The sequence below is a fragment of the Sceloporus occidentalis genome, unplaced genomic scaffold, assembly GCF_023333645.1.
Source record: "Sceloporus occidentalis isolate IW3139 unplaced genomic scaffold, rSceOcc1.0.p SCAF_4, whole genome shotgun sequence".
NCBI lineage: Eukaryota > Metazoa > Chordata > Lepidosauria > Squamata > Phrynosomatidae > Sceloporus > Sceloporus occidentalis.
Window position 1 is genome coordinate 18,489,480 of NW_028316984.1, and position 24,348 is coordinate 18,513,827.

Genomic DNA, 24,348 nt, shown 5'->3' on the forward strand with positions numbered 1-24,348 from the left:
ACACAGTTGGCGCTGCTGGGAATGATTTGGCTTTCTAGACCATGGCTTTCAGTTTCAAGAAGATGACCTTCTGGCAAGGGATGGCTGCACCTCACTGTAGTTGGCAGGAATTCTTCTGCTGAGAGTCTGAAAAATCTGATCAGGAGTGCTTTAAACTGAGTTATGTGAAGGAGGGAGACAGTATTCTTGGGGGCACAAGGTCAGCAGGTGCTGAGTATAATAACCTGATTGTTAAAAAAAGTGCAAGGCAAATAGTATAAGAACCCAACAGTGGTGGGGGGGGGGACCTTACATGGGCAGCTAAGGGGAATGGTTCATGGTCTTAGATGTCTCTACATAAATGCACAGAGAATAGGGAAGAAACAAGATGAACTTGAACTCAACTCAGCAAAACAAGTATTATATAATAGGCATCAATGAAACCTGGTGGGACAAATTTCATGATTGGAATGTAGTAATAAATGGGCACAATCTATTTCAGAGAAAAGGACCAAACAAGAATGAAGGAGAAGTAGCATTATGCAGCAGGGATATTTACACATGTAAAAAGAGCCATGACTTAAATCCTAGAATCCAGCTAGAGAGTATTTCAGTAGAAATTAAAGGGATGTCATCGTGGGGGACTACTACAGACCTCCAAGCCAGATTGAGGACTTGGATGATGCCTTCATGAAAAACATGACCACACATTCGGAAAGGAAAGATGTTTAACGGGAGATTTCAACTACCTTAATATTTGTTGGAAGTCAAACACTGCCAAAAATTTAAGGTCCAACAAGTTCCTCACTTGCCATGCAATTTTATTGTCCAGAAGGTGAAAGAGGCAACAAGGAGATAATTTATTTTACATATGATCCTAACCAACAGTGATGATCTCTTCAAGTGTAGTCATCCCAGAATTTAAGAAAGCTGGTTTCAGTAAACTTAGGGCAATAATGGGGGGGGGGGGGTGTTTCCTATTGTCAGGAATACTAAAGGAGAAGGGAGGTCATGACAGATGAGAGTTTATTAAAAGTGAAATACTGAAGTCACAGTTTCATACAGTTAAAATGCAGAGGAAAGTTGAGAGGTTTCTAAAGAAATAGGATGGATGTCTAGAGAACTTTCAACTGAGCTAAGAATTACAAGAGACAAGTGCAAGAGAGGGGGAAATCATTAAAGAGGAATTCAAATATAGTCAGCATGTGTATGGAGGAATTCAAAAAAGCTAAAGTGCAGAATGAGCTCAGGCTTTCTAGAGAGAATGAAAACAATAAAATTGGGTGGTTTTTTTATTATGTCTGCAGAAAAAGGAAAAACAAGGAAATGGTAGCGCCGTTGCATGGAGAAGATGGTGAAATGCTAAAAGAGAACAGAGAAAAGGCAGAACTACTGAACAACTTAGCATTATTCTTCTCCCAAAAGGAAAGCAGTGCTCAACCTAGGGAAAATGGAGCACTTGATGCAGTAGAGGAAATTTATTTATTTATTTATTTATTTATTTATTTATTTCATTTTTATGCCACCTTTCTGCACAGAGTAGGTAAACAGGTAGTACAGGAATACCTGACTACACACTAAATGAATTCAAGACTTTGGGACCAGATCAATTATATTCAAGAATATTAAAAGAACAGGGAGAGGTAATCCCAGAACCACTGGCAATAATATTTGAGAACTGGAGAGGTCCCAATAGACTTAAGGAGGGCAAATATTGCCCCCCTTCAAAGAAGAGAAAAAAGAGAGCCCAAACAATTACCACCCAATCAGCCTGACATCAGTACCAGGAAAGGTCCTAGAGCAGATAATTAAACAGACAGTCTATAAGCACTTAGGAAAGAATGTGGTGATCACTAAAAGTCAAGATGGGTTTCTCAAAAACAAGTCATGCCAAACTAATTTTATAGAGTTACAAGCTTGGTGGATGATGGGAATGCTGTGGATATAGTATATCTTGTTTTTAGTCAGGACTTTAACAAGGTTCCCCAAGATGCATTTGCAAAAAAGTTAATGAAATGTGAGCTAGGCAATGCAGCAGTTAGGTGGATTTGTAGTTAGTTGATTGACCAAATTCACAGCATGCTCACCAGTGGCTCCACTTGATCCTGAAGAGAAGTGACTAGCAAGGTGCCACAGGGTTCTGTCCTGGGCCCAGTGTTATTCAACATCTTTATCATTGACTTGGATGATGGAATAGGAGGCATGCTTATCAAATTTGCAGAGGACACCAAATTAGGAGAGGTAGCTAATACCCCAGAGGAGGAGATCAAAATTCAAAATGACCTTAATAGGTTAGAGAGCTGGGCCAGAACTAACGAAGTGAATTTCAACAACAAGAAATGTAAGGTACTACTACAATTAGGCAGGAAAAAAATGAAATGCACAGATATAGGAGAGGGGACACTTGGCTTGACAACAGTACATGCAAAAGGGATTTAGGAGTCTTAGTAGATCAGAAGCTGAACATGAGTCAGTAATGTGATGCAGCAGCTTAAAAAGCCCATAGGATCTTAGGCTGCATCAACAGGAGTGTTGAATCTAGATCAGTGATTCCCAAACTGTGCTCTTTAAAGGATTTTGGACTTCAGCTCCCAGAATCCCAGACTACTGGCCAACATGGCTTAGGCTTTTGGGAGCTGAAGTCCAAAATCTCTTAAAGGACACAGTTTGGGGACCACTGGTCTAGATCAGGGAAGTATTAATGACACTCTGTTCTGCTTTGGTCAGACCTCATACTGTGTAAAGTTCTGGGAACCACAATTCAAGAAGGATGTTACAAGCTGGAGCATATCCAGAGGAGGGCAACCAAAATGCCATGCAGGAAGACATAAGAGACATAGGGCAGGAAACCACGACCTATGAAGAGAGGCTTAGGGAACTGGGTATGTTTAGCTTGGGGAAGAGAATGTTAAGAGTTGACAGAATATCCATGATTAAACATTTGAAGAGATGTCATTCTGAGCAAGCTTTTATTTTGTCTGCTCCAGAGACTAGGACACAGAGCAATGGATTCAAACAGTTGAAAGGAGATTCCACATCAGCATTAGGAAGATAGTAAGAGCTGTTCGGCAGTGGAACACACTACCTCAGAGAGTGGTGGTTTTTAAACAGAAGCTGGAAGGCCATCTGTCGGGAGTGCTTTGATTATGTCTTCCTGCATGGCAGGGGGTTGGAGGGGATGGCACTTGCAGACTGTTCCAGCTCTATGATTCTTTGCCCCTCATAACTGCCACCTCCTGAGAAAGGATGCTTTCCTCTCTTAGCTCTGGCTCTGGGGCCAGCTATGATTCTATCTCCCTGGCTCTTATACACAGCATCAAGTAATCCAGCTTTGAAATTTGAGCTGAGCAATAAAAACAGACAAATACTGAGTCCCTGTAGAAATGTATAATTTCCTGGTGGGTTGATTTGAATCATGAGACCCTCCAAATATGGCTGAACTGCAGATTTTGACTCTTCATTGGTGGGTATGCTGGTTTGGGCTGATGGAAGTAACAGTCCAACATTATCTGAAGGACTCTATGATTCTGACCTTGTCTAGTCAATATTTCAATACAGTGCGCCCTTTGATTACGAGGGAATCTGTTCTGGACTCCCCCGCGTAAAACAACGCGTATGCTCGAGCCCCATTTAAATGAATGGGGCTCATGCATGTGGTGGTGTGGCAGCACGTGCGTGCCGCAGGCACACACACCATTCATCCCTATGGGACACGCCACCCCTTCCTCCCAGGGCGGCTTTCAACATATGCTGAAAGCTGTGTAAAGTGCACCCACGTATGACGTGGGCACACTGTACCATCAATACAATTTAATTTTATGCTTGAATGAAAATACACACACACACACACACTCAATTCAGCTTCAGTTAATTACATAACATCGAATAAATGCCATATTCTTTCTAACCAGGATTTCACATTCCTTTTTGCACTTCCTTTTACATATCAAGCAAACTCAGACTATGAGTAAACTGATTTTGCAGCCTGGCAAACCAAAGATCTGTAAGAACAAGGTATATATCTTATTGTTAAGACAATCACAAAGAATTCCACTTTTCAATCAGTCATATCACATGTATTGTATAGAAAATTATGATTTCAAACATCTTCAGCAGATTTATCAGATTTAAAAGATCAGACTTTTAATACACTGACAAAGTAAAACAAGACCCACAAGTGCACTGGTTTCAATTAAAGGCATCTGAATAACTGATTCAGATTGAGTAAAATCCCCATTAAAACCTGAATTTAACACACTGATTTAAATTAAGTTTTCTACTGGATGTTCTTCACAGATTGTTTAAACAGTGGTACAAATCCGATCTCTATAAATGCCAATTCATTAAACATAACATTTTACAACATTTACATATTCTGTTGTATGTAAAATGTCTCAATTTATGTTTTGTTTATGAAAGCTTCTTTATTAGACAGTGTTAGGTTCCCTTTTATGCTGGATATCAAGTAATCTTCAACCAGGGGAGTAAAGTATGGTTATAAAGATTCAACTATGTCAGTGAAATCTTTATTGATAATTTACTATGAAAAAAATGTGACATAAATGTTTTCTATTGTGTCTTTTTAGTATTACAGAGCACCTGCTCCATACGCGGGTGTGCCATACATGGCTTCCAATTTACGCGGAAGCCGCACTGCAATAGATTGAATGATGCATGTGCCCATGGCATGAGCACACTGTGCTGCCACAAGCACAAGCCCCAAGGCTCCACTGTAGTTGAATAGTAGTCTAAATGACGGAAAACTTCTGCTTGTTATGAATGCTTACCTGTCTGAACTACATGTAGCTACAGCCTGCTGCTGAAAGTAACAACTCTGAAACTGCTACTGATAGACTGCCAAACTCATTTATGCTTAAATGAGAACCTGAAACCAATGTTATTTTAAAGCAGTCATTCCTCTCCTTTTGTAATACATTTATTCATATACATCTTTTTCAGTGACAATGTAGTTCTAATTCCAAATTACTAAAAACAGAAAATAAATCAGGACTGGCATGATTTTCTGTTCAATGATTGATGTGATTTACTTTCAATGGAGTATAAGCTCCACTGAATTTACTAGTGTTTTTTTTTTTTTTTTGGAGAAAACAAATACAGTATAAGATGAGATCAGTTTTACCATGACATAAATTAAAAGCAGTTTTATACAGCCTGTGGCTCCAAACACACTGCAGAAATAATCCAGCTTGAGACTGCTTTAACTGCCCTGTCTCAGTGCTAGGGAATTGTAGTTTGTTTTGGCACCAGAGCTATCTCTGATAACGAAGGCTAAATATCTCACTAAACTACAGTTCCCAGAATTCTCTAGCATTGAGACAGAGCAGTTAAAGCAGTTCCAAACCGGATTATTTCTGCAGTGTGTTTTGGAGCTGTGTCTTTCTGAAAAAAGTAATCATGAAGAAGCCTGCATAGCTGAAATCACCTTTCTCCAGCAAGAGAAGGAGAATCTTCTGAACTGCAGCCCCTTTTACAACAGAAGACCATATCTGGATCCAACCTACATAAATAACAGAGCAAGATTCCTAACTCATTCTAAAAATCCTTTCATGTTTATCAGTGCACATGCACATAAATATGGTAGATGTAAGGTAGAAACGTACCTATTAACTATTCAGTAATATACCTTACCTATTTGGATTTGTCTACTTCCCTAGGCTTCAGGTGATGGACTTCTAGGGCAATTGCAAGGGCTATGCAATAATCCAAGGTGAGGAACATGTGGTTGGACAGTAATTCCCAGCACCTCTAGCCATAGGCAATGGTGAGGAATGCTGGGAGTTCCCCTCCAACATCATAGGCTATAGTTCAGGGGACGACCTGGCAAAACCACCTTTGAATATTCCTCTGCTAAGAAAACCCTATGAAATTCATGGATTTATTTACATGTTTTAAGTTATTGCGTGCCTTGATGGGTCTAATGACTGTAAATAAAGACTGATTGAATTCATGGATTGGCTTAAGTGAACAGGTGAAGAGACATACACATATGCACACAAAATTGTTAAATCAGATAATCTTGCTGGTCACATTATATTAACAGTACAGAGATCAGCAATATCTTTATGGGCCAGAAACAGGGGTGATTTTTTTAAAGGCTGCCTTCTCAAACTTTTCTTGTGGTTAATGTTCCCTATTCAGATGGTCAAAAGTGCACCATATTCTATATGTCCACATAGCGATACACAACAACACATCTATTACACAATGTCACATCTATTACAAAACTGCCAGATAAGGAGATAAACGGAATTCCCTACCTGTTGTCGTGGTAACTGTAGGGATGATGCTGCAAAACATCTTGCAGGAAACGCTCCATCAAGCTAGTTGTACCCATACGATTCCTACAGTAAGTGGCAAAATGTCTGTGCTGGGAACTGGAGACATGCTGAACAGAGGAAGAAGATATACCTTATATTAGTTATTCTCCAAACTTAATCTAGCTTCTCAGAGAATACACCTGATCTAGGGGAAACTGCCAATAAGTTCCATGTTATAAAAGGTGAACAGACGAATTTAAAAGATGGGAATGTTATACATATGTGATAACAGCATTTTCCTTTCTCTTTCCCAAACACTAGCATGAGGATGGGCAACTTCTTCAGGTGGGAGGGGAGCGTGCCAACTATTCTACAACACTTCAGAAGCTTCTTCACCATCTCTCTGCCAAAACTGAGTTGCCACTGCAACAGCTCTATGGTGCAGGAAGCTGCCAAAGTATCCTCCCACACCATACAGCTCTGTGAGAATGTGCAGCAGGATGTCTCACATGAACCTTTCTAAAGCTGTGCCACTTGCTGTGGACGACTTGAATTGGACAATCTGTCTTGTGATGAAGGCAGAAACTGATTTGGAGGGGATAGAGAGGAAACATAAAAAATGGAATTTCAAGGACATCACAGACTGCCTATCCCTATACTGAAACAAAAGAAGACTGCATGGAAGAGATAGTTGTGTAGGGATAATCAGGATAGGGGCTAAGATGAGAAATGAAGAAAACATAACTAGAGAAAGTGTGGAGAAACAATATTTTCGGAGTGGCAGCAAGATAAGGAAGCATTCATAATTAAAGAGTAATGAGTACCTATACACTCAGGAGCTCTAAAGAGATTGTAGACAGAAACCATAGAAGGTTTTGCATCTTTGTCCCTTTGGTAATTGGAATTGTTTTTCTTGAAGCGTAGGAACAATTTCCACATCACAATGTTTGGTATGTCTATCCCACTGGTTCCAAAGTTAGCTACAAGTATCCCAGAGAGACATGGGAAAAACATTTCATGCTCTCAGTCCTCACAGCCACTTCCTATACTCCTATTAACAATTCAAGCGCTCAGGGTCTTCTTGCATAGAGATTCTATTGTATATACAGTATATGTGCGTGCATATGTGCCTTCAAGTCGCCTGTTGACTTAAGGCGACCCAATAAACTATCTTTTAACAACCAGAAATGGCAGGAGAGCAGGTGGTCTATGAAGCTTCTCTCAACAGCTTAAACACAGCTTGGAGACTGTGATGGCTGTTACAGCAGTGATAAATAGGAAGAGGAGGCTAATAATAATTATAGAATCAGAACATGCCTGAGCAAGGGACTATTGTCATTATTTAGATTCTGTTCACTTTCTCAAAATTTATTTTTCAAGGTTCTTACTTTCGTACCTGTTCAAGATTACTGTAGTGCACATGGCAGCAGTTGCAATAGCCCTGCCTGTTCTGCATAACTGGTAACCCAGGCCTTGCCAGCTCTGGTCCTTGTATGCTTAAACTGAAAAAAAGAAAAGAAATTTTAATACATTTAATTGTTTTCAAAGGTGGGGGAGAAAAGGAAGGAAGAAAGGAGGAAAGAAAATTGGGCTGATAACTCATAATGCCGAAACATTAATGGGCTGCTTCTAAACATACTACTTTTACTTTATCCATACCCAAGTAGAGTTCACTAAGACCCAAGTGACATGATGTGTGAGGAGGAAACTAATTCTTACTCTCCTTGTATTTGGAGATGTCCCTAAAAACTGACATACAGTATAGTAAGAAAACTCATCACAATCACTACTTACTTATGCTGTCCTACACAACAAACTCTAGTAACAATGAACAAAAAGTAACTGTTTGTTTCCTTTTGCGGGACAAAATCATCTCTGGTGAGAAAGCCAAGAAGGACAGGAAATCCAGTGCTGAATGACATGAATTTAACCATAATAAAACTTGATGTGCTCTGAAATGTAATACCCTCTTTGTGAAATGCAAGCACATAAAACAAAAATACAAAACAACTGAAAGTAACAAGAACAGCACAAACAAAATGTGAAAAATATCAAAATACATAAAATATGCTAACTACCTAAACTCAAAACTTTTCAAAAAGCCTTTCTCAAAACTAGAATTTCTTAGAAAAAACGAACAACCAGTAAATAAAACACAAAAAGCAGATTAAAAATATTGTAAATGTGGTACACTTACTGCAAATCTATTTAAAAGATGCCATTTTCATGCTTGTATTAATAACAAAAAATTAACTTGCAAAAGGACAGCTTGTTTTATGTTGTTTGTTGCCGCTCCAAAAATCTGGAATGACCTGCTGGATGAGATCCACCATCTAACATCTTTGGAGGCCTTTAAGAAGGCAATAAAAAGGGATCTCTTCCGGCAGACCTTCCCAAACTTATCTCCTCAGAATTTTCACTTTCCATTTGTTTAGCTGTACCCATTGGACTTTGATCTCGATTTATTTTATTAACCATTTTATTGGGAATTGTTTTTAATGGTATTTTAGGGTGGAAGGGAGATTGGGGAACTAGGATCTACTATGTCCTGTTATGCTTTTATCTAGTGATAGTCATTTTTGATTTTATTGTTTTTGTTTGTTGTTACTCGCCTCGATCCAATACAGGGAGAGGCAGGATACAAATTATTATTATTATTATTATTATTATTATTATTATTATTATTATTATTATTATCATTATTATTATTACATGTGTAATAAAATCTATACTGGCAAAATTATTATACCTGTTAAGTGTAGAAGAGGGTAGAGCCTGTGTAACTTGTGAAATCAAAGAATGAGTACTTTCTTAAAAGTTTTTGCTTAACAATATAAATTAGTGATATTCTTATTTGTGCTTTAGAAAAGAAGAACAATCTATGTGTACTAAAAAACTAAAATTAACCAAATTGTTTTGCATTTTTTCTGTAAAATATTTAATTTTGATGGAGGATGATGACTTTCTTAAAATGTTGTAAACACAGATGTCTTTAACTTTATTATCTTTAACTGTATTGCCCTTTCTTTGCTTTTATAGCTACAGCTCATGAAGAAGGAGTATTTAAAACCTGTGAACTATACAGAACTGGATTTCCTATCCTTTGTTTTGGTCTTCTCACTGGAGACATGGCTGTACAAAATATTCTCATTATTACACACTGTCTTTGTACAAGAAATCAGCCTTTTGTCTTGGTGAAGTGGTGCTATGCCCCCTCGTTGCCTTTGCAGAGGCATGCAGGAGAGTCTTCTTTTTGTCTTCTTCAAGAGATGCTCATCCTTTTCTGAGTTGAGTGAAATGTTATTTTTCTCAAATGTTACACTTCATAGATGGTTCAGTATTTTAATGAACTGAACCATGATTAATTCAAATATATAATTTTATCATGGAGCAAAACTAATGATTCCTAACCAACTACTCTGAAGAATGCATATACTTTTCAAACTGTTGAGAGCTTTCAAGATATTTTATAGCTATACTAAGCTATTTATATAGAGCACTCGTCAGGGACTGTAGAGAACTGAAGAGCTTGCACATAACCTTTGAAAATTAATTTCTAACAATCAGTTATCACTGTTGGTTGACATAATAGGGCATTCAGATGTTTCAAACTAAGAGGATTTTTAAAATAAAAGTATATTAAGCCAATCCTTCATTATTTCCTAGGACAGGAGCATCCGAGTAGATTTGAAATGCAGACCGTTTCACAGCCTGTGGGTGAGTAGTCAGGGTTTCCGAAGCACTACAGAGGCAGATCCCACAAGGAAAAGTAGGAAGGTTCCTCATCCCATTTTGTTTCATTGCTGGTCATGGCTTACACATGTAAATAAACACAATTCTATTAACAACACTATCTGATGTTCTCCTTATTTAAACTATTAAATTTAATATTTTATGGCTCTCATTTAATCATCTCCTTTATACTGCAAAATAAATAAATAAATATGACAGTAAGTGGAATCTAAAAGAAACGTTGAGATGAAGTGCAACCTGTTTATTGTTCCATGATGCTCCACTCCACTTGCCTTTCCTCCCATTTTTCTGTTTCTTTACCCCTAGGGCAGATAATATTTCCACAGCTAAGCTCAGTCCTCATTAGGGGGTTGCAATTCCTCTTTAAAGACTGCATGCACTTCTGCTGAGTGCACCGATCCTTCCCTCTTGTGCAGTGATGGTGCCATTTCGTATACATTTATGCTGATTTAAAAGCCTCCTCATGGAGGACAGGTGAACTTCTTCTATTAAAAATTACTACCATATTTCTGAAATTCAGGTGTAAGTGTTGGTTCCTATGTATAGAATCATAGAATCATAGAGTTGGAAGAGACCACAAGGGCCATCCTGTCCAACCCCCTGCCATGCAGGAAATCTAAATCAAAGCATCCCCAACAGATGGCCATCTAGCCTCTGTTTAAAGTCGTCTAAGGAAGGAGACTCCACTACACTCCAGTGGAACACACTACCTCGAATTTCAGAAATATAGTAATAATTTTTAATAGAAGAGGTTCACCTGTCCTCCATGAGGAGGCTTTTAAATCAGCATAAACATGATAATGTCTCTGATTTAAGATATCTTTCAGATTCTAACTTTTCAGTTAAATGGGATTCACTTTGCCTCCACTATTCTTGATAGATTTCTCTTCTTCCTTCTAAGCTCAGTGCATTATAGCATCCCAAAGCAAAGGTGATGGCTTCAAATTGCACACCCCATTGGGAAAGGAGCTGGATGCTGGGGAAGGGATATATCTTGAAAATGGAACTGTCCAAATGGGTATGTCCCCACATTTGCCATCCTCACAGACTGCACATACTGCAATGATCCAACTGTTTGTTGGTAAAAGTTGAGGGAATATTGAATGTGGAGGCCATTTTTTTACCCTTCTGTACATTTTCCTTATACCCAAAGCAGGTAAGCTTTCACACAATGGAAAGGCAATCCTGTTAGGAGTGTGATATATATATTTAAGTGAAAAGATGCTGAAATATTTGTTTGTAGACAGGTGTGGTGGGTTAAATGGAGTATCAGGATGAAAGATGAGGTAACTGGCCATGCCATGGCTAAAACCACAATACTACATAGATAACTGTGGCCCTTTGGTTTTTTTCTGTCTACAATTCCTACCTGCCCTAGACAGTATAGTCAAGAGTGAGGGATTATGAAAACAGCAATGCAAGAACACCTAGAGGATGTACCCACAGCTAGGATACAGCTGGGGTATACAGTAGGTATCATATACAGGGAAATTTTCAGAAAATGATAGACTACTGAAGCTCAAGTTAGGTTTTTTTTAACCAAGTACAGAAAATTCTGGATAACCAACATTAAAAACAAAACAAAAAGCAAGCTAACTTACCCACTATTGCTTTCCTGCTGTAAAGAGTCTTCATTACCTTTTCTTTCTAGACCTATAATCGGGAGGGGGATATACAACAGAAAGAGAAATCCATCAATAAATAACATGGCTTTGCAAGACTTTCAGTTATCCACTGTCAGTGCTCTAAAAATATTTATTTCAAGCAGATGCTGATGCTCTGGATGTGTGTTTTCCCCAATGAATAAGAGGAATACCTTGTGCTGAAGCAGCAGAGGCTCCATCAGCTTGTTTATTCCGTTCAAACATCTATAAAGCAAAAATAAAATCAGTGCAAGCAGAACATATACTCCTCCAAGAAATATCAGTTTTTTAAAAAATTACTGCAGTAAAGATACTGCTGTACAATACATCAAAATAGCCATCATCTTATTTTAATAGTGTTCTAGGCTAGTAAAAGGGGTTGGCTCCCTCCAAACGCCTAGTTTATTTTCTGGGCTGAGATATTAGTACTTCTACAATGATTATATCGTGCACAGAAGGTGAGGAAATCAAGCTAGTGATAGGCCATGCATACATCTAAACAATCTTTATGGTATTAATTTGGCCTTCCTTAAGTTGCAAACCAATATACAAGAAGGGCAAGCAGCCTGTCAAAAATTACCAAAGACTGTTGTGGTATGCCAGAGCATATCTCTAAAATATATGGCTCTTGCTGGGAAGATCAGATCAGGAAGACTCAAGATTCCTATAATCTGTATTCGCTATCAGTTGATCAGAGCACCCTATGCAAACTAGTTGGGAATTTGGGTTAGCAATGCAAATACTGATTTAACCAATGTCTCTGCTTTTGTGGGCTAGGCCTGCAAATCCGTATCTTTATAGGATATGTAATCTAAGCAATTCATTTCACTAGAGCAAGCTATGAAAATATTTATTGCAACAAATGAGCAATAAAGCACAATAAAATTAAACAAACTGTGCCTCCAAAAATCACTAAGCTTATTCAAGGGGATTACAGTTTTCTCTGGTATGGATCGTTATAATCCCTTTTTGCTCACTGTCTCTACAGGCACAGTCTTCAGAACAATACTCAGGTCTGATGTTCTCCATTCTAGAAATTAGCAACATCCTACCTGATTTCAAAAGTACTATTTGAAACTCTCCCATGTTTTTCTGACATTGCTATAAATAAAATTTAGTACATAGAGTCATTTACCTTTCTTGTCAGCCTTTGCATCCACATGAAAAGCAAACTTCACTGTATCTCATGTTAGAAGTTGTTTTTGGAGTAGGACTTGTATCTGCTTTCATGTTTCTTGGCAGCCTGTTTAAAAAATAAAAAGTCAAGATCCAGATACTTGTGGCTCTCAAGAAACACATCACATATTCTGAAAGCCAAATTTCCAGGTAAAACTAAATGGGTCTGAATACAACTTTGATTAATCAAATCATTATTACACACAGCACATTGGGTTTCCTGGTGTCTCATTCTGTGAGCCAGTGGAAATTTAACATTTGGTCATCTTGTTATTTAATTCGCACACTTCAAACTACACAGCAACCAGCAGAGTCAAAACACTTTAACTGCTAATACCCTCTCAGAAAAACTAATACATATGAGCTCTTCTCTATATACTGATATGTAATGTAAAGATGTGCTCTTTACATACTTCTTTACAAACTGATAAGTATGAGCTCTTCTGAACAGCAGTTTACAAAGGATGCACAGTAACAAAGGTAGGCACTCTTTGGGGATAAAACTATCATTAAGTGTTCAGCTTCCTCTTGTGTTATCTGAAACATATTCATCGGGTGGAGTTGCCATGGACATGGGCAGTCCCCTTCCCCTTTAGACCCCAACATGTCAAATTCCAGTTTCCAAGCACTTCTTCATCCCTATCAGCCCCTTGTAGCAGAGAGCTGTACTTTAGGGTTCTGCTATAAAAGCTCATGCTCACTGTAGCAATGCACAAAAGGACACCATCTGGACTCACTGTACTGCACTACGCAATGCTTAAGGTCACAATCCTATCCACATCTCCATGGGAAGCAAGTCCCAGTGAATTCAGCAGAAACATTAATAGGGCTGAGAGGTAAAAGTGGAAAGTATCATGAATTACAGTATAAGATCTTATGCAGTTCATGAATGGGACTGTCAATATCAACTATTGATAGAGCATAAGGCTACTAGCTAAATTTTTGTTCACACAACTGTACTTAAGCTTCCGGAAATGTAGGCATGGGGTTGGGCTCATGGGAATGTACAAAGCTGGTGGCCAGGAAACATGAACACCCATCACAAGATGGTAGTTTTCATATTTTTTAATGGAAAACTGTAATTCATCAAAATAGAGCTAAATTTGTACTTATGTGGCTGAAAAATGATTTGATTAGCTATAAAATGTCCCGTTTGATTTGCAATTATACATGCTGGATTAAAATTTGCCATTTTCTTATTTTAGTGTCTGCATCACTACTTTCACCTACAGTACAAAGACCTCGGAGCACTTTCAAGACAATTACGCCTTCAGGAAAACTCCCACTGAGAGCTTCATTTTTCAAAGCCATATATTCAAGCTCAAATTTAGCAGAGAACCAGTCCCTCCCCATAGTCATGTATAAAGTGGAGAGTAGGGGCCAAATTTCAACACTTTGGGAAGCACATTTTCCCACTCCAATCCGACCCTAAGCAGATCTTATAGATGATGAAAACACATATATTAAATGAACAGAGCAAGTGAACTTGCTGCTTTGACAAAATGTATAACAAATCAAGTATAAGCAGCCATGCTTGTTTTTTTTCAGGGAACAATGGTTTCTGACAGGAACAGTGCCACAGAAGGAGACTATACAACATATTACTCACTATGCCAAACGCTATTAGCAAGCGCAGGTAGTTAACTACCTGACAAGCTGAAAGAGAAAAAACAGCCCCCACAAACAAAAGGACGATATACTCAGGTGACGCCTCTCCCCACGATCTGATCACAGCATCCAAGTTTTGGGGAAACATGAAATATACAGAAGTTTTAGCTTGGGCTGTGCTTTTCTTGAGGAAAATGGGACGTTAGAGAAGGAGGGACAGAACGACAATACTAAAAAAAAACCCTTCCCCTCTCCTCCCCATGCTGAATTTAGGGGCCTCAAGAAAGAATAACTAATTTCCCTTTGGTAGATTCAAAGATACAGCCGTGATGGTCTGTAGAATCAATATGTAGAGAGATCCTGTAGCACCTTTGACACTAACTGCACAAGTTTTCCTAGACTTAAGTCTACTTCCTCAACTTCTTTCATTTAGTCTCCAAGGTGCTACAAGATCTCTCTAATTTCCCTTTTATGCACTCAAGAAACTCTGCCTACCCACACAGTAAAAAACAAAAACCTCCCTTTGATTGAATAGTTTGGGGATGTAAACTACCAACCCTTAACTACAGCCTCATTATAACCTGCTGGAGGAGTGTGGAAAAGAAATGAGATACCCATGCATCCCTTTAAGGCTGGCTTTAACTCTGAACTGAAGCACCCCCAGAGACAGACTGCAACACTCTCTTGCATTTCCCCATTAGCTTAAGTACTGTATATCACTACTGGTACAAAGGAAAGGCTGTTCCCACCCACATCAGCATATGTCACACACAAAAATCTATTGCTGCCCCATCCTTCCTTGCCAAGAAAACCTAGGGTGTACCTGTAGAAATAATGTAGTTTAATGCCACTTTAACTGCCATGGCTCCGTCCTACAGAATCCTGGGGATTTGTAGTATTGTGAGGCACCAGGATTCTTTGGCAGAGAAGACTAAAGACCTTGTAAAACTACAAATCCCAGGATTTCATAGCTTGGACTTACAGCAGATGCACCCCTACAGTTGAAAAGTAACAGATATTTTTCACATCATACATTATTACTTGCTAGCACCTCTTCTTTTTGTAACTCACCACGGCCCTCTATGTATGCTTCACACAAGTCAAAAAGCCATGGGTGAAAACTGCTCCATGCAGGATACACTCTGTACATACAGTGCAGTAGTCCACCTTTATCTACAGGGGATACGTTCCAAGACACCCACCCCCAAAGGATGCCTGAAACCATGGACAGTACCAAACCCAACCAGTGATGTCTTTGGACCATGGCTGACCACAGGTGACTGAAACTGTGGAGAGTGAAACCACAGATGGGGGACTTAATCTTTTTGGACCATGGCTGGTGGAAACTGCAAATGGGGGGGGGGGGGGAGGACTAGGTAATATTTTTGAACTGTGGCTGACCACAGATAACTGAAACCATGAAGCAAAATGGCAAATAAGGGGGGAGATTATGGGGCGAAAACACATGGGCCAAATAACGCAGCTTCAAATCATTTTGATTTAGATGTTTGTTTAGTTTAGGTTTACTTTAAATTTTTGATGCACACCTACAAAGTGGGTGGAAACCAGGTCAAAGCTGCACTCCAGGGCTAAAAACCAGAGCAAAAAGAACTTGGAATATTCTGATTTAGCCAGGAAAATGTGCCCCTTCGACCTTGCATATAAACACCCCGACACAAGAGTGCTTCTGAAGGAGCAATTTATCCTAACCCTAATCCTAAACCCAAGCAGTCAGGGCAGCAATGCAAAAAGGTGAAAGCGTGACACCTCCAATAGATTTAATTGCAACATACTCAAACCAGACAATCCAAGAGGGGACATAGGGGTGAAGAGGGGTGTGAAGACGACATGTGGAGGTGGAGATCTCCATGATTGTGCTTTCTCAGGCACAGCAATGGTCCCATGCTCTGTACCGGTGGAAGATCGCAGGTACGACTGTGTGGCTGATCAAAGGGGTGGAGATCCAATGGGATGGCAGTTGGAGGGCGGAGAGATAACCAAAAAAATTTACCCAGGAGCACCACTTGACGGCTGGATCATATGCATTCAGGCCGCCCACTGTGGTCAGCGGGGTTTCAAACCACTTTTGGAAAAAGCAGGCTTGAGCGGCTTTTTCCTGCCTCTCTGTTCTGCCCCCAAGTAATATCTTTGGACCGCAGCTGACTGCAGATAACTGAAACTGCAGAGAACAAAACCACAGATAAGAAGGAACTACACAATACATTCAGACCATGGCTAACTGCAGGTAACTGAAACGGTGAAGAATGAAAACGCAGATAAGGTGGAGGGGGGGACTATGTAATATTTTTGGACTGGCTGACCACAGGTAACTAAAATCATGGAGAATGAAACTGGAGATGGTGGGGCATTATGCAATATTTTTGGACCGTGGCTGACTACAGGTAACTGAAACCACAGAGAGTGAAATTGTGGATAAGGGTTCGAAGGTTTAGCCGTGTTAGTCTGGAAAATCAGTACAAAAAGGGACCTTGTAGCAGCTTTGAGACTAAGGGCTGGTACAGATGGCCCTAAAGGGGAGGCTTGATGCCACCCCTTTGATCATTAGATTGGGACTGAGGCAACCACACACCACAGCTCTGATTCGGCGTTTTTCCAGCCCAAAAAGAAGCGGCAAAATGCTGCTCCTTTTGGGCGGCGGAGAAAAGCTGCAATTTCCACCACAGTGGTGCCTTTGGTACTCCTATGGCGTATAAATGGCACGCTGCAGAAACGCTGCACCACTGCCTGCCGTCTGGTTGGGTGGGCAGCGTGAAACTGGCTTGGGGGCAGTGTCAGGGTGTGTGCCATCTAAACACCATGCCCCCATGCTGCCCCCAAGCCAACCTATTATGCCAGTCTGTTTTGCCTCTAACTGAAGTGAGCGAATCTCAAAGGTCCTATGTGATCCCCATGGATAAGAGTGGACTACTGCAGTCTGCACACAGTTGATCTGCTCCTTTTTCCACTCAGACAGAAGGCTCCAGTGGCTATACATGGCGTTAAGCACACAGTGCTACAGAAAAGAACCAGGAACATGTGCCCACACTGTATTGCTTCCTCTGGAGACCTAGAGCTCCAGGGATGGCATGCTCTACCCCAAAAGACATGGGGGGGGGGGGAGAGAAAGAAATGCCTCCAGAAATTAGCATGCCAGGCGAGAGACCAGGCTGGGACCCTCCCTCATGTGCCAGCTTCCACAGAAGGAGCTACTGAGGGGCCTGGGGAACGGCCAGCCACCTGAAGCACAAAGTCCTGGAAAGCAGGGCGAAAGGAAAAGCCTGGGGCAGGACGACCAGATATCACCACCACAAATGGCACTGCAAAACTATGGAATTGTGTAAGAAAAGAGGTGGCATGGAGAAGAAATGGATAAAGGAGAGTGGTAGCGTGGTTAAAATTCAGAATTCAGCTTATGTTCAGGAGTTGAAAATTATAGTCCTGAAATGAACTGAGGGCAAAGTTTGTCAGGATGAAAGATTCAGGTCATGTCAAATTCTCTGCTTTGGAATGTAAACAGTTTGGAAATGGCTGCAGATTTTAAGTTGCCAGCCCAAATGCAAGGAAGTACTGCATAAACTGTTTAAGGACAGTGAAACCAAACATATAGATAAGGGTTTGATTGATGGGTACCATGAGAGATAGAGAGGTATGTTATGTCGAATATTTGAACATCCAGTGAATATACAGGGGTGTCAATGTTTAATTGAATGTAACCAATGAAAATGTGATCTGTAGTTCCCTTTGTTCAAAATACTATAAAGCTTGGTTCATTTTAGAATCGTGGTCCCAGAATTTGGACTATGAAGTTGCTCTGGGAACAATGCTGCAGCTAAATATGGGTCCAAACAGACAGGCCAAAATAAAGCTGCTTTGGGTCACTTTGGAGGTATTCTGTTTAAAAGACACTTTCATCTTAAGAGCCCAGAAGCTGTGCCAAAGTTGCGCTCTAGTCCTTAGGACTGGTGCATGGCTTTGGCATGGCTTCTGGCCTCTTAGGACGCATGCAGCATTTAAAAAACATACATCCAAAGTGACTCAAAGCAGCTTTATTCTGGCCTGTCTGTTCGGTCCCAGTGTTTCCTTTCCAGTCGACTCTTTGCTCTCTCTGCTGAATTCTGGTTACAATTCTGGGCTTAAGATAATCAATCATCAATCATTAGCATCATGTGTCAGTTTAGGATGTTTATAGTTTCATATTTGGTGTGGTTGTTAAGTTGGTTCCTTTTGTTGTTGTTGTTTTTGACTGAAATATGATGAATGCTTAAAAAACAACAAAACAAATAACTAAATAAAATGGAGGACATTTGTGGAATTCCTGCTGGACAGGTGGCAGAAATGGAGGGCATGTCCTGGAAAAGGAGGACTCTGGGTACTTCTTAATGGGCTCCTTAGTTGGGGGACATGGAGGACAAGGCCTGGTGGAAAGAAGGCGGCCTCCCAGGAAGGAAAGTTAACACACAACAATGGAGCAAAAGGCAGGTTTAGTTTCAGGGAGACTTTTCTTTTTTAAAACAGTAGAAGAACAGGATTGTACTGTAATATTGCTAATAGACGCGCCGAGAGAAAAAGGGGGTGGCGGGTCCACAGACACAATATAAAAGAAGATATCCTGAGTGCGCGCCTATTAGAGTATATTCGGCCGGGGGGGAGCGGCACCTCAGAACAGCCGTTAAACGGCCAAAGGTGGGGGAGGGGAGAAAAAGAACGAGCGCCGAATGGGGTCAGAATGTTTGTTTGCGCGCGCGCAAGCAGCCCCTCCTTCCGCTTACGTAACGCACGCACGCGCCCCTCCGACGCCGCGAGGACCCCCCCAGCTCCGAACTTGCCCCCCCCTTGTCCTCGCGCCCCTGCCTTACCTCCATCGGGCTTCTTTCTTTCTTTCTCTCTTGCCCCGCCTCCTCCCCTTTCACTGTTACCTCTGCCCCCTCCCCGCCCGGTGTCAAAAGGCACCAAACGCCGCTTCCTCTTCCGGGTTGAAAGAGAGGCGAGTTTTAGTAATGGGGGATTGCTTTTTTCCTTTTCCTAGAGAGGCTAGGTTCTCAGAGGAGTTGAGTGCTCGCGGCCGAGCGGGAGCGCGCATTGCAGCGTTCCAAAGGGGCGGAGTCTTGTTTGTGCCTGGTTTCGCAGAGCGGCGATGACGAAGGGGAACTGACGGAAAGGGGGCGCTGCGGAGTCAGAGAGGGAGGGAAAGCGAGGAAGCCACGCCCACCGCTGCGAAATAACCGTTAGCCACGCCCCCTCCGTGTTAAGGCAATGGCGCCGCTCCTCCCCATTGAACTCCTCCATTGCACACTATACACACTCCTTAGCCATGTTTTTGGTACTGATTCAACACAGTGGGCCCTCCCCATTCGCTGGGGTTAGGGCTGAAGGCCCCCATGGATGTTTAAAAACCACAAAAATAACACAAACACTTGTTCTTTTTACCTGAGGGAACGCCTCTCTAGGAATCTCCAGGTCCTCCAATGCAACTCTATGGTCAACATAGGCCACAAGTTGATCATAGAATCATGTTGGAGGACCTCCAAATGCCTAGAGAAGAGTGTTCTCTCTAGGAATTTCTAGGTCCTCCAGCACAACTCTATGGTCAACCTCTGGCAGAGTTGCACTGGAGGACCTAGAGATTCCTAGAGAGAACATAGTAATCAAAACAGCAAATAATCAAAGCTGCAAATAACCGTCTGCCAAACAGTAATATCTTAATGGGGCCAACCAAAATCTACAAAATACACATGTCAAGCTTTGGAAGCGCCACTGGCTTCTTCATTAGGCAAAGGTGTTGAAAACCAAACAGGAGGGAGGAAAATGGAAGATGTTAGTCATAGAAGTTAGTCATGCATACATCTTTATTTAATAAGTCTCCAGACCATTTCAAAGAATACAAGATAAAAGGGAAAATACCATACATAGTTTTGTTCTCAAGTCAGATGTTATGGAGGCCGGATACCTATTGCAGTCTGGCACCTACTCCTTTTGGACACGTGGCCAAAAGATTCTCAAAGTCCAGGAAATTTAACTCCATTTGCAATGCTAAAAGATACTTCCTTTGCAACCCAATATGTCTCCATCCTTTGTGAGGCCACAAGCCCCTTTGTAGGTGGAGGACACGGGTCTGGAAACCAAGTCCTATGAGGAACAACTTAGGGAGCTGGGGATGTTTAGCCTGGAGAAGAGAAGGTTAAGAGGTAATATGATAGCCCTGTTCAAATATTTGAAGGGATGTCATATTGAGGAGGGAGCAAGCTTGTTTTCTGCTGTTCCAGAGAACAGGACCCGGAACAATGGATCCAAGCTCCAGGAAGAGATTCCACCTCAACATTAGGAGGAACTTCCTGACAGTAAAGGCTGTTTGACAGTGGAACAAACTCCCTCGGAGTGTAGTGGAGTCTCCTTCCTTGGAGGTCTTCAAGCAGAGGCTGGATGGTCATCTGTCGGAGATGCTTTGATTGGGAGTTCCTGCATGGCAGGGGGTTGGACTGGATGGCCCTTGTGGTCTCTTCCAACTCTATGATTCTAAGAAGCTTTCATGCTTCATGTCCTCCATACCATATGAACTGAGAACAACAACAACAACACACAAAAAAAGCAAAATGCAGGGCTATGACTGACATCTTCATCCCCCTCCCTCCTTCCTGTACAGCCCTTGCAAAAATGCAATGTTGTTTCAGCAGATCCCAGCTCCTTTGTTTAATAAATGGTCTGTGGCTAATGTGGGTTGAAGGGCTGCAGTTAGAAAAACCTCTTACCTACACAAAACTGACCCACTTTTCTTTGAACCCAGGCCAAACGTTTACTTCGGGGTAGAGTACATGAGTATATTGTGGCCACCTAAACAACTACATCTGGAGGGCCCCCATGTTACCTAAGCTTGTAGTAAGACTTTTGGCAGCCATAGCTAATGTTATGTCATGTTATATTAGCTAATGTTCCTTTAATGTATTTAATTGTTATTTAGTTCCATCTGGAAAACCATTGCTAACAGGTTGGATAAAGCTGCTTATAAAAGACAGCATACTCAAAGTCTAACTATATCCAAGGGGTAATAGCTTATTTTCAAGAGAGGTAAGAATTTATTATTATGTTGATATGATATATTTAATTTTTGTGATAATGAGTATTTCCACATTTAGAGTTTGGTGGAAAGGTTTTGGAGAAACTGCATTTTGAATACTGGTTTTTGAACATCTACCCTCAATTGGAATATACATTTTATTATTACTGATCAAGATATATCAAAAGTACTTCAAAAATTCTAGAGGTACCGTAGTCATCTCTACTACCAACACTTTCCACTACTGATATTGCTGCATTACTACTACCACCATTTATTTACCTATTTTCAGTCACACTTTGTGGAAATTATATCACTGGAGCAGAGGCTGTAAAGAATTCTTCATGTAATTACGCTAGAGGAAACACAGTGGACTTTTCTCTCTTTTTTGCAGGATTTTAATTTGGTTGGATATTCCACTACAGGAACGTTTACTTATCTCCAGGATATAAAGTGTTCACAATAGTGGTAAAGATCTTTTTGGTCTTCAATGTTGTTGATTCATATGGTATGTCTATAGTTTGCTTTATTCTGATGAGTAGAAATTTAGCTCTAAAAAGATAGCATGCACACTGTGCTTCATACTGTGTCTTCAGACATGTATATATTGTGGTTTAACCTTTGGCCAAAGTTTGCTTGGGATGATCATGTATATTGACTATACTATCCTCAATGACCAGTAGGATAGTATAGTGATACCACATAGGGAGTGGTTAATGAATTTGTTATCAGTAAAGGTATAAAATGTACCTACACTGAATCTGGTGTTGCTTATTTTTGCATCCTGAGGTGCATGGCAAACTATTCTCTGTGCAGTAGAATAAAGCTGTTTTTTACTCCCAGATTCCTGACTTTTCTTGCTTTTGGCTTGGCTGGACAAGTAAAATAGAGTTTCCCAACAATGTAATTCCATTTATGTTATTGTATGGAATATATAGGCCTGTTACAGACTGCAAAAGTAAAGCTGCTTTGGGTCTCTTTGGAGGTATGCTATTTAAATGATGCATGCATCCTAAGAATCCGGAAGCTGCACCAAAAGCTGCACTCCAGTGCTTAGGAATGGAGTGTGGCTTTGGTGCGACCTCCAGACTCTTAGGACCCATGCATCATTTAAATAGCATACCTCCAAAGAGACCCAAAGCAGCTTTATTTTGGCAGTCTGTAACAGGCCATAGTTTTCTGTGGTACTTTTCTTTATGTATCGGTGTGGTTGTTAATATTACTAGAGTGTGGTTATCTACATAATATTATGGTCATCTTTGATAATTGTTTAGTTTTGGTTTTATTCCTTGAGGATATTTTTGATAATCGAGTGTAATTGCCATTGTTAGGTTCTCCCTATCTTTTCAGTGTTTTCTGTAAAACCCTCCTGCTGTGTGTTTTGAAAGAGTTTTCTAACAGCCTTTGGAAGATGGGCACTGTCAAGGAGGATTGGTTGGATCTATTTGTGCCCATAATACGTTTTTCTCCAAAGACTTTGGAGCCACGCTTTCTCCCACAACTTTGTGAGGCAGCAGGTTTTTCATAACCCTTTCAGATAACATTCATAATATTAGAGGAGTTGGAACCTGCATTTGTACTATCCAGGCCCAGAGCTAGTGATTGCACCACAGAGGTTTTTTTCCACAAGGTAGAAGGGAAGTTGAGGAAGTCCTGGTCAGTGTCCTGGTCTCAGTTGTTTATGTAAGCATATTTGTCTACCACTCCAGGACATATTTCTGTGATATATATCAGTGAGAGCATGCCATGTGCACCAAGATGCGTGGGGGAAGGCATGTCTCTGGGGAAACAGGGGGAGGAGTATCTGGGGTCAATTCTTCGAAAGAGTCCATTGCCTCTCTTGGACTGAGAGTCCTTCCTTGCTGGGGAGAAAAGTGGGAAGCCAGCTGAGGAGGAAGAGGAGGAGGCAGTGGCAAGCTGGGCACGGCTGACGTAGGCGCTACTGGATGGCTGGTTGCTGCACAAACAGTAGACCTGACATCAAGCAATAGGCATTGAGGGAGCTAGGATTGTTGCCCAAGAGGAAAGGGCCTGAAAAGGTTTGGGGATCACTATACTAGACAGAGTAGTATGACTCCTCTGTAAGTGCCATGGCATCCTAGGAATGACAATAGAGGGAAAGGCCATTAAAATCCTCTGCTAGAGAATCCTCCACTGGTGCCTCCAACTAAACTATAAACCCAAGATAGCAATAGCAAGTTCATTTCTATATGCTTCTCAGTGAACTAGCACTCCCTAAGTAGTTTACAATGTGTAAGTCAATTGCCCCGGACAAGACAGGGTACTCATTTTACTGACCTACAAAAGGATGGAAGGCTGAATGGACTCTGGATCCCTGCAGGATTGAACTGACAACCTTGTGGCTGTGAGTGGATGCAGTACCAGCATTTAACCACTGCATCACCAGGATCCCATAGGATGCAACCACAGCAACTAAAGTGAGATCATAATTTCATAGTATGGAAAGAACCATGGTATAACTTGTGCTATAACTTCAAACGAAGAAGATGTGTACAGTTAAAACAGAATCATGTGTTGGGATCCACACTGGCACACATGTGACTTGTATCACGTATTCCCCAAAATACCTGCTGTAGGGGCTCTCATAGATCAGCACTTCTAGGCTGCTCTTCCCTGGAAAACCAGCTGCTGCATTGTACTGTATAGATCCACTATAACCAGCTGGCTGTTTAAACTGTGTTGCAAAGCTCTTTTCTCAGTAGGAAAAATGAGCAAGCTTTAGCTATATAGGAAAACAAAACAGCGGGCAGCCAAAACAGAGAAGTGTAAAAGTCTGATTCAGCCAGAGAGAAGAATATTTTGTTTCTGTTGATTTCGCTGGAGAAAATGCCATTGACAT

At 40.8% G+C, this 24,348-nt stretch overlaps 2 protein-coding genes across 9 annotated transcripts in view; one reads left to right on the forward strand and one right to left on the reverse strand.

Annotated features, from left to right (window-relative positions):
• The window catches only part of ZDBF2 (zinc finger DBF-type containing 2), a 31,905-nt gene extending 12,552 nt beyond the window's left edge, over nucleotides 1–19,353 (reverse strand). For 4 of the 8 annotated variants that reach the window (XM_089519331.1, XM_089519330.1, XM_089519332.1 and 1 more), the window contains exons 1-6: nucleotides 19,294–19,353; nucleotides 12,789–12,896; nucleotides 11,827–11,878; nucleotides 11,612–11,663; nucleotides 7,654–7,759; nucleotides 6,258–6,385 (exon numbers count right to left, since the gene is read on the reverse strand). In XM_089519331.1, the coding sequence (XP_089375457.1) occupies nucleotides 6,258–6,385; nucleotides 7,654–7,759; nucleotides 11,612–11,663; nucleotides 11,827–11,878; nucleotides 12,789–12,815 (365 nt within the window). In that variant the 5' untranslated portion in view covers nucleotides 12,816–12,896; nucleotides 19,294–19,353. Of the gene's footprint in view, nucleotides 1–4,766; nucleotides 4,847–6,257; nucleotides 6,386–7,653; nucleotides 7,760–11,611; nucleotides 11,664–11,826; nucleotides 11,879–12,788; nucleotides 12,897–15,260; nucleotides 15,393–15,508; nucleotides 15,700–16,230; nucleotides 16,250–19,293 lie in introns of those variants that run through there. The other 4 variants (XM_089519327.1, XM_089519325.1, XM_089519326.1 and 1 more) reach the window with 4 other exon arrangements.
• A 2,564-nt stretch (nucleotides 19,354–21,917) lies between these two features.
• The window catches only part of CMKLR2 (chemerin chemokine-like receptor 2), a 31,685-nt gene continuing 29,254 nt past the window's right edge, over nucleotides 21,918–24,348 (forward strand). The window contains exon 1 of the mRNA XM_089523232.1: nucleotides 21,918–21,996. The gene's annotated coding sequence lies outside the window, so the exon portion shown is untranslated. The remainder of the gene's footprint in view (nucleotides 21,997–24,348) is intronic.